This window comes from Melospiza georgiana, chromosome 2 (genome assembly GCF_028018845.1).
Source record: "Melospiza georgiana isolate bMelGeo1 chromosome 2, bMelGeo1.pri, whole genome shotgun sequence".
In the NCBI taxonomy this organism is placed as follows: domain Eukaryota; kingdom Metazoa; phylum Chordata; class Aves; order Passeriformes; family Passerellidae; genus Melospiza; species Melospiza georgiana.
Window position 1 is genome coordinate 101,708,541 of NC_080431.1, and position 10,793 is coordinate 101,719,333.

The 10,793-nt window shown below is 39.6% G+C and overlaps 1 protein-coding gene across 1 annotated transcript; it reads left to right on the forward strand.

Moving 5' to 3' along the window:
- The first annotated feature begins 3,425 nt into the window (after window positions 1–3,425).
- Window positions 3,426–10,405, forward strand: LOC131097058 (toll-like receptor 7). Its single transcript, XM_058045753.1, is given in 4 exon segments — window positions 3,426–3,447; window positions 6,888–8,867; window positions 8,869–8,916; window positions 8,919–10,405. Coding segments are annotated over 4 exon segments (3,141 nt in total). The 5' UTR covers window positions 3,426–3,444; the 3' UTR covers window positions 10,029–10,405.
- The last annotated feature ends 388 nt before the right edge of the window (window positions 10,406–10,793 follow it).

A 10,793-nucleotide genomic window follows, 5' to 3' on the forward strand; every position in this document is an offset into this window, starting at 1 on the left:
CATTCTTTTGAGATAACTGAAAATATACTCCATTGCATTGCAGAAATTGGAGGATTTAGCTCATTTAGTCTATAAGCCTTACTTTTAATCATTTCAGTGCCCTAGTGTAAGCACACATTTTTGGCCTTCTTGGTAAGAGTATTTGATGTTTGCAGCTTTGCTGGAAGCTCTTGTCATAGACTCCAGGGGTTTTAAATGTCAAACACTCAGAGCCTGGTGCTGAGGTATTGGACTGTGGGGAGTGAAACCTCAATGTCTTTCTTGTCCTGAAGGGCCCAAAATTGAACTGAGATAAGGATTTTCCTTAGCCCTTCTTTGGTTGTTAATACTTTTATAGGAATACTTTATTCTCTTTTTCTGCAGTAGCCAGGTTAATTTCTATTTGGACTTTAGACCTTGTCATTTTCTCCATGGTCACCAAGCTCTGAGTGCTTTCTCTGCTCTTGTTGTAGACCAGTCTCCTGTTTATTGTTTTGTTTAATTTTAGTGCCTGCAAATACATTTTTGCTAGGGCTGTCAGCAAGGAGCTTACATCAAATACACACATATCATACATACAGAACCTTTAAGGCATCTGCAAGTGATTTTGTTATCATTTCCCCAATTTTGCTATCCATTTCTCTTTTTGGTTCTTTCTGCACATCTGTCTACATCAGTTAGAAGAGTCAAGTTATGTATTTCAAAAACTGAGCAGGATAACTGCTTTTCTTGAATAATTTCATGGGTAAATTATGCAATGCTACACTGAATGTTGTATTAACTATGAATAGGTGGGGTTGTATCCTCATTCTTGAAACGAGGGTCAGCATTTTAGAAAGAAGGCATTGCTTCAAGACCTTAGGACTGCAAATAAACTACCCAGATATAAGATGAACACGTGGAATCCTGATTTTGATAAATAAGTTAAAGCAACTTGCTGTATGTTTTCTTTTAGAAGACAAAGGGGGGAAAAGGAATCTGATTACAAACTAACTGATGACAAAACTCATAGGTGAAGGACTAAAGCAATTACAAGTTCCTGCTTTATTTTGAATTACATTCTTCACTCACAGCTGCAGCAATATGCATTTGCTCTTACCAGTGGATCCTCCCCTAACATGTGATGGAGTAGGCAGTACTTTTTTGGTTTTTGGTTACTTTGTGTTTTAGAGGAGAAAGAGATTATGTGCAAATTCTGAGGGAAACTGAACTTTTAAAATCAGTAAACCAGTAACTTCCTGTGCCTCCAAAAACCAAACCATATTCTGGAGTTCTGAACTGTAGTGCATTTACTTCCACCACTTTTGAAGGGAAATATTGCTGTATTTTGCTTTCCACATTTCATTGGTAAAAATAAGGGGAAAAAACCAGCAAAATCACGCTCTGTGTTTCTATTAATGTTTAGCTAATCCTGCAGTTTCACTCTGTAGAGAATTGAAACTCGTGTGCTCTTAGATGGGTAACAGTAAGTTTCTAATATAAAGAAGAGTCAGCCTTATTTCAAAATAAAATGCTGAGTGTCTGCCTTGATATTAAAATATCTGAAGTTTGTGGATTTAGACTGCAAGGAAGATCTCCAAAGACCCTGTGCACCTGCAAATAATTATTGGTTTGGGTGATTGTACATGGATTAAGAAACCCACTTGCAACCAAAACAAGTAGATATTAAGCATCTCATGATCTGGTGTCACATAGCAGGAGCATGGCTGGGTACTTGAAGAAATCAACACAGTCCAGCTTGTGTGAAATCATTCTCTTCCTTCATAATTAGTTAAGCACATTTTCTTTGCTATAGGGTCAGTAATATAAATGAGTGGAAGGTAACTTTCCTTTGTTGTGACAGCCACAGTGAAATATTCAGAGCAGAATAGCTAGTGTAGAGTGTTTGCTAGTGTAGAGTGAAGGTTTTCCTCCTACCAGAAACTTCTTGAATGGCCTTTCAACGCACAGCAGGATTTTAGTAAGATTTTTGCATTAGTTATGGTAGCACCCAATGAAAACCTCGATATTTTTAGAAAAGCAAAATCCAATTATCAGTAAAGAGAAGAAGAATTATTCTGCATTGCAGTCCTTCTAGGATTCAGGCACAAAGGTGAGAAATATAGTCCCGAATTAATATATTTGGGAATTAATAGGCCCTTTTCTAGGCCTTGATTGAAATGGTAACGATGCTGTACAAATTCCCTGTTTATGTCTATATGACTCAGACACTAAACACAGGAAATTTGAAAGTATGATTAGAAATTCTTTCCCTGTTTGTTCTTAAGGTTCCTATCACCTGAAATGAATTTCTCAGCTCCACTATAGTCAGAGAAACTATAAATTGCAATTTCAAATGTCAAGAAAAATATGTGGAGAAGGAAGGCATGAAAAAACCCCATAAACTCCACCTAATAAACATCCTAAAAATCAAACCAGTCTGTTCTGGTGAGCATGGAGGCTTGTAAGTATGAAAATGTCTGCAAGAAGCCATGTTCTCTGAAATGCTGGATTGTCATCAGCATAAGTCTATCCATGCAGTTTTAAGTTTTGGCCCTTCTACACTCTCCCACACAGTTTTGACTTTGTTGTATGCCATTTCCTGTGCCCTTGCCACTATCTATTTTATCCTCATTGGGTTTGTTTCGCTTCCCCAAAGTCCCATTCACTTAACAGACATTTCTTCCATAGAGTATTCAACTTAGAACTGTCCCTGTTCTTGAAGCTGTTTTCATCAGGAGCGAATGCCGAATAATAATAAGAATTACTAAACTTCCAAAACTGAACTATTGTTAACATCAGTTACCAACTTCTGTCTCTCTTTTCATGCAGCTTACACTAAAAAGAGGGGGAGGGGGAAAGGAGGAACTTGAGCTTCTTCAAAATCTTAGTTTAGTCTGGACTGACTTATACTTATGTAACACATTTTTCTTCTTGCTGATTGATCTTAAACTTTGTGGCCAAATATTTCACAATTGTCCTTTGGAATTCCCCATAGCTTGGGTGTTGACCTTTTTTTGAGTAGTTTTTATATTTTTTTATTGTGTGGCACTGTATCTAGGTAAAACACAGTTTGAAATGAAAACTGTTCAAAAGTAGCATAGAAGAGAGCATATTGAAGCATATGAGAATAAAAGCACATAGATGTATGAGTAATGTAAGAATTTGTTTAAAGGGGGAAAAATAAGAGTACTCATCTCTGTGGGGGTGGAGCAGTAGATGAGGTGCTGTTGTTTAAAGTACAAATGTTAGAGGAAGTAGGTTGCAGCAGTTGTTTCACATTCAATTATTTCTCAAGCTGCAATCGAGGTGAAAAATAGTGATGGAGTAGTGATTTCTGCTGTTGTCTTGAGTGAGTTATGTCATGTTACATTCACTTCTGCACCTCAACTGAACCACTGGAAACCACTTGGATGCAGTTTTCTTCTGCTCTGTTATATAGTCTCTTCCAGCATCAAATCTGCCAGACCTGGAAGCACACAGAAAATGGTATGTTAAACTTTCATTTTAAAATTGGTCTTAGGTATCTTTGACTAGAACTGTTGTAGATTTTCAAGAACATATTCTGTTTTTCTGTTTTCTAAATGGTACAGTTTACTGTTACGGTTATAAATTGCAGTGCATCATGACCAGAAAGGAAATTATTCATTTGCATTAAAACGTATTTACATCAGTGCTACAGAACGAGCAATGAATGTCTTATCAAAATGCTCTAAGTTCTTAAGTGTTTGTTTTTCTCTTCCCTTTCCTCCTGTCATAACCTAAAATGCATGTGGAATCTCTACAGAAAAACTTCCTTCAGAAACACATAGCTGTACTCTTGCTGAATATTTGAAGAACACCGTAAATCATTAAGAGTTTATGCACATGCCAGTTAAGATCAGTAGATTAGTTCTTTTCAAACTTCTTATAAAGCAAAGCATGGATCACAGAGAAAAGAACAGCTCCCATACTCTAGCTGTACTATTAAGCAAGCCTCTCATTGCAAAGACATTGCCTAAAACAGCATTGCTTTTTGCTCTTGTTTAGAAGTATTTTTGTTTTTTCTCGAACTATAATGGACGTGAGATTTTAAACATATAAATAGCCAGATACAGCACAGTTACACAGAATGTAACTCTATACAGTTCAAATAGCTAATGCATTAAAAAGATTATCAGGAAAGGGAAGAATATACAAAGAAAGGAAGCACAAAGATAGCCTGGCTCTGCAACAAAACTTAGGTTCCTAAAAATTTTGAAATATGTGAGAGTTCAAAACCTGAGCATTGTACAAGACTCAAGATTCTTTTCTTAAGAAAGGTATTAAAAAGAATATTCAGAACCCCAGATTCGCTGCCCCTAATTTCAGACACCTAAATGTGCAGCATTAATCTCTGCTTGGTCTGTACTCCGGCAGATCTCCCTTGATCTTCAAACCCAGCAGTTCTTGCAGAGAGGCCTCTCTCTCTCCCCCACTTGAATTTCAGTGCTGCTGTGCTCCATGGGCACTTGCCGTGGGTAAGCAGACTAGCTCTGGGCTCCATCAGTCTGCTAATGCAGGAAATGGAGGCAGGCAGCTGCTGGGACATTACAGGCCATGGTAACACAGGCATTCTTTGGTATTCCATTAGTCTCCTAACATCCTTTAAATGCACAATATGCTGTGTCCCCTGGGAAAGTATTAAGGAAGGCAAATTGTTTTCAATAATATAGCCAGATTTTTCTTTGGCAGTGTCTCTTGTCACTCTAAGAAAGACCTTCAATTTTCCATATAATTTAATAGCAATGGCAGAGTCCTTCCTTCTCCTTCCCACATCCCTGACCCCATTACTGGAGAAAAAGGAATTCTACTGAAAAGCTTGGGTGGTGAGAGGAAATTAATGCCCTTTATCTTTTCCAAATTCACTCCCCACTTACTCTGATTATTCTCATTTATCATTTTTATCCAAGTGCTTTTCTACATCAGGAGATAAAAAAACTTAATCCTGCTCTAAAGCAAATTAGCTAGACTGTACTGAAAACACTGGTGACCTCTCTTACCCAGTGAACTCTGGGTGGGTTTCCTAAGTGAATTCCAATAAGCCAAATGATAGTTAACTTGATACCTAGCAAATGAAAACACAAGAGTTGGAGATAATAAAATATGAATACACAGGCATGGCCTGTTAGTCCGAATAAGCCTTCCCTGAATAATTGTATGTATGACTGCCATGGCTACCAGCCATGGTATTTAGCTACCTTGTCTTTTCCCAGAGGATCTCTGGAAAAGAAGAAAGCACTACAGCACTTCCAGGGAATGGGCAAAGAAACTGTGGTAGCGCTGCAACACCATGTCACTGTATCAGGTTACACTGAAGTCAAGGTCTGCAGTGGACTTTTACATTTTTCCTTCTATACTGGGGTTCTGTAGTTCCAAAGATGACTGAAGGAATTACCAAAGGGATGCCATTTGGATGTTGAGTCAAAGTAGCAGAAGTGCAGAGCTGTATGAGACCTGATCTGGCTTCTCTCACATTTGCTGCCCTGCAAGTCACCTGAGCACTCTTACATATACACAGATGCAGAGGTAGATCAGTGTAGTTCTCTAAGGTAACACAGAAACACAAATTTGTACAGGGGACACAGTGCTCAAAGTAAAAAGAGTGAGCAAGAGGAAGCCTCGCTTCACCTCCAAGCCCGTGTCACCTGCAAGGCACAGCTTTGGCAGCACTCAACAGGGTTCACACAGACTGCTAGGCAGGTCTCTGTATGTTCTTCTGTCCCAACTAAAGAGATAAAAACATTTCCATGTATCTTGAATATTTTACCAAATCATCTGGTTTTCACCAGCTTAACTGGGTTTTGACATTTAATCAGTATTATGCCACAGGTAACCAATCCTTGTTGTTTAACCCCTCTATGTGCCTGCCATGCGAGCCTCCAGCACTGAGTTTTCAAAGGAGAAATGGAGCTGTTGATTTTCATGGGGTGACTTGTCTTTAAAACTCTTGACCAGCACCAGACACAGGCAGTTAAGGTGCTGGGCAGGGCAGCAAGATGGTCAGGGCCCCTGTGCCACTCAAGCCAAGGCTGGCAGCCCGCCAACCGGGGTTTCCTGGACACGGACTGCTGCTGAGGAAGTAACTAGTAGGTTGTGAAATATTAAAAACTGTTACCATAAAACACACAAATATATGAAGTCAGCAAAGACTTGACAGACAGAGAAGCTTCTTAATATGCCTGTGGGATTTTAGCTCTCGTTATGTAGTCCAATTATTAGTCTTTTATGGAACATGCCCAATTTTAAACTTGCATTTTTATGTGCCCACCTCAAATTGATAATTTTTTTTCATACTTCTTCCCCTATTGGGCAGTGAAAATGCAAACTGGTACGAAACTTTATTTAAATAAAGACATTGACTGGCTTAGGTCAACTCTACATCCGTTTTGACACGTACTAGAGGAAGAGTACTTATGAAAATACTAAATTTGAATTAGGAACTCAGTCACCCATTAGTGAAGTTTTGAAACTGTATATAAGCTTTTAAGAGAATATAGATTTTACCCATCTTGCTTACAATTTGGAAAAATAGCTCTGCTCGTCCATGCTATTATGCAAAGGCAATCTGCAGGATGTTTAATGCCTCTTATTTTCCCTTTAAAAAGAATGTTCAAAGAGACATAGACTTTATTCATCCTTTTTCACTTTTTCAGGAGATTTTTTTTTTAATAATTCCTTTTTTAGACAGTGATATTTATTTAAATACTAGAATTTTGGAGATAATAAAAAAGCTTTTGAGGGGAAAAAAGAACATATGCCTTCCAAAACTTCTAATCCTACTTGCACATCTATTACTCATCAGTGTGAGACAAGAACCAGAATTTAGACATATTGTTAGTCTAACCCAGTGTATAGATGAAATATTCACATTGCATTAAAATAACAACTCTGTTTTTCCTTGGTTTTAGGTACCTTGTGCAAAGATGTCCAATGCATTGTCATTTATCTTGCTCTTCATATTCCCAATGCTGCTGTCAGGGGCTTGGTTTCCCAAAACTTTACCCTGTGATGTTAAATCTTCAGAAGATACTGTGACAGTGGACTGCACCGACCGGCGCATTACAGAAGTCCCCAGAGGGATCCCTGGAAACGCGACCAACCTTACTCTGAGTATTAACCATATTCCCCACATCTACCCAACATCCTTTGATCATCTTGAAAACCTCCAGGAAATTGACTTCAGATGCAACTGTGTGCCTGTCAAAATGGGGCCCAAAGATAATGTGTGCACCAGCCCACTGAAAATTGAGAACGGCAGTTTTGCTGCCCTGACAAGACTGAAGTCATTGTATTTGGATGCAAACCAGTTGGGAGGAATACCCCGAGGTCTTCCTGCTACTTTAACCTTGCTGAGCCTGGAAGCAAACCATATCTTTTCTATCCAAAAAGCCAGCTTCTCAGAGCTAGCAAACATAGAGGTATTGTATCTTGGACAGAACTGTTACTACCGCAATCCATGCAATGTTTCATTTGAAGTTGAGGAAACAGCCTTCCTGGCACTGAAAAAGTTAACAATTCTATCCCTGAAGTCCAATAACTTAACACAAGTCCCACCCAATTTGTCATCTACTCTAAAGGAATTGTATATTTACAACAACATGATTCAAGAGATTCAAGAACAGGATTTAAGAGGCCTTCCCAACCTAGAAATTCTTGACCTAAGTGGCAATTGCCCACGCTGCTATAATGCCCCATATCCTTGCATTCCCTGTCCCAAGAGCTCAATTCAGATACATTCAAAGGCTTTTGACTCCTTGGAAAATTTAAGGATTTTGCGGCTTCACAGTAACTCTCTTCAGATCATACCCAGCAGCTGGTTTAAAAACCTCAAGAATCTGAAAGAACTTGACCTCTCCCAAAATTTCCTTGTGAGGGAGATTGGAGATGCCCAGTTCTTGACATTTCTTCCCAGCCTTGTGCAGCTTGATCTGTCCTTTAACTTTGAGCTGAAGGTGTATTCTCCCTACTTGAATCTTTCTAAGACATTTTCCTCCCTCTCTAACCTGGAAACTCTGAGGCTCAAGGGTTATGTCTTTAAAGAACTGAGGGCACGAGATCTACATCCACTGCTCAGTCTTAGGAATCTAACCATGTTGGATCTCGGGACTAATTTTATTAAAGTTGCAGACATGACAGTGTTTAAAGAATTCCCAGCTCTTAAGTTCATTGACCTCTCAGTGAATAAAATTTCTCCTTCTTCTGGGGAAAGCAACTTCTGTGGATTTTGCTCTAATCCTGGCATTTCAGTTGAGCAATCCAACAGGCAATTACAACGGGAGATGCATTATTTCAGGTATGATGTGTACGGGCGAAGTTGCCGTTCCAAAGACATAGAAGCTTCTTCCTACCAATCTTTAGTTAAGGAAGATTGCCTAAACTATGGAAAAACTCTGGACTTAAGCAGAAACAATGTATTTTTTGTTAACCCCTCAGACTTCCAAGGACTTAGCTCCCTCAAATGTCTCAACTTGTCAGGTAATGCAATAAGTCAAACTTTAAATGGAAGTGAATTCTCTTACTTGTCTGAATTGAAATATCTGGATTTTTCTAACAACAGAGTCGATTTGCTATACCAAACAGCTTTCAAAGAACTTAAACTTTTAGAAATTCTAGATCTGAGCAATAACCAGTATTATTTTCTGGCAGAAGGTGTTACGCATGTGCTTAGTTTTATGAAAAACCTAGCCCATTTGAGGAAGCTGATGATGAATGAGAATGACATTTCTACCACTATTGATGTGGGAATGGAAAGTCAATCTCTTCGAATTTTAGAATTCAGAGGAAATCGTTTAGATGCTTTATGGGTGGATGGCAATTCTAGGTACTTGTCCTTCTTCAAGAATCTGACCAGCCTGGAAGAACTGGATATTTCCTTCAACTCGCTCAGTTTTTTGCCTCATAGTGTTTTTGAAGAAATGCCTCCCAGTCTCAAGATCCTCAACTTAACAAATAATCGACTGAAGAGTTTTATCTGGGGAAACCTCCCCTCTCTGAAGAACCTAGTAACTCTGGACCTGAGCAATAACTTTCTGACTAACGTTCCCCGAGAACTGTCCAACTGCTCTTCATCTCTCCAAGAACTGATGCTCCGAAATAATCGCATTCAACGATTGACTAAATATTTCCTCAGAGGTGCTTTTAAATTGAGGTACTTGGACCTCAGCTCAAACAAGATTCAAATAATTAGGAGATCTAGCTTTCCTGAAAATGTCATTAACAACCTGGAGATGCTGCTTTTGCACGGCAATCCTTTCAAGTGTAACTGTGAGGCTGTGTGGTTTGTCTGGTGGATCAATCGGACACAGGTCACCATCCCTCTTCTGGCCACTGACGTCACCTGTGCTGGCCCTGGGGCACATAAGGGAAGGAGCGTGGTTTTCTTGGATCTGTACACCTGTGAGCTGGACACATCATACCTGATCCTGTATGCTCTGACAGCTTCAGCCATCCTTGCCTTAATGGTGATCCCAGTGATGAGCCATCTGTACTTCTGGGATGTGTGGTACAGCTACCATTACTGCACTGCCAAGCTGAAGGGCTACCGGCGCTTGTCTTCTCCAGCTGCTTGCTACGACGCCTTTATTGCCTATGACAGTGAAGACCCCGCTGTGAATGAGTGGGTGCTGCAAGAGCTGGTTGAAAGGCTGGAAAACCAAAAAGCCAGGCAGTTCAATTTATGCCTGGAAGGAAGGGACTGGCTCCCAGGACAGCCAGTCTTTGACAACCTTTCCCAGAGCATTCAGCTGAGCAAAAAGACCATATTTGTGCTGACCAACAGGTATATTAGAAGTGGCCGCTTCAAGACTACATTTTATATGGCTCATCAGCGGCTTCTGGATGAAAAAATGGATGTCATCATCTTGATATTTCTTGAGAAGGTTTTGCAGAAGTCCCGCTATGTGCGTCTGAGGAAGAGGCTGTGCAGAAGTTCAGTCCTGGAATGGCCAACTAATCCTCAGTCTCAGCCCTACTTCTGGCAGTGCCTGAAAAATGCCATAGCTATGAGCAATTCTCAGGCTTACAACAAGCTTCTCCTAGAAACTGTTTAGTTCTCCCCTTTTTATTAAATATTGTTATGATACACATGCACCTTGCTTGACACTTTTTAGTGTGCAGGAAGAAATGATGCACTACCCCCTGGAAGTCACTGTTATAGAAAATCACTACTTCCAGCTTTTAGTTCACTATAGGCCTCCAGCATCTCCTGTGTTTGGGACAAGTGTGGTTTAGACCCTTGGTCAACATGCTAAATATGCAGAGTGATGGAGTGGTTGGACAATACCTAAAGTTGCTGCTGTTCAGACACTGTTGGAATAAATGGGATTTTAATAAAAATGTACAGTTTAACTATTTGCTGTATTTATGAAAATCAAGAAAAGAAATCGCTGACACATTTCTGTTAGGACATAGCTTTAGAAAAGCTCATTCTTTGATCTTAGGAGTTGGAAAAATAAAAGATTTCTTGATTTCTTATCTTTTCATCTTAGGCTTACAGCTTCTGAGTCTACCACTTTTGTCTGTGTGGGGAAACTGGGGAAAGCAAATTCTGTTGGGACTGATGCCAGGGGCTTGGGTCTGGTACAGGAACTCTCCCACTGTTGAATGGTCAAAAAGCTCACAAATCTGAAGAGACTTGGAAATATGTGTGTGGACTGAAATGGAGAGTTATGAGTTCAGAAGATCTTGTAGGTTGTATAAGATAAAGGGATTCCTTGTGCATGCGTGCAAGAAGAAGGAGAGGACAGTAAATGGGTAGATTGAGAGGCACAAGGCAGATGAAGAAATTAATTTAAGCCAAAGAATGACCAGCTTAG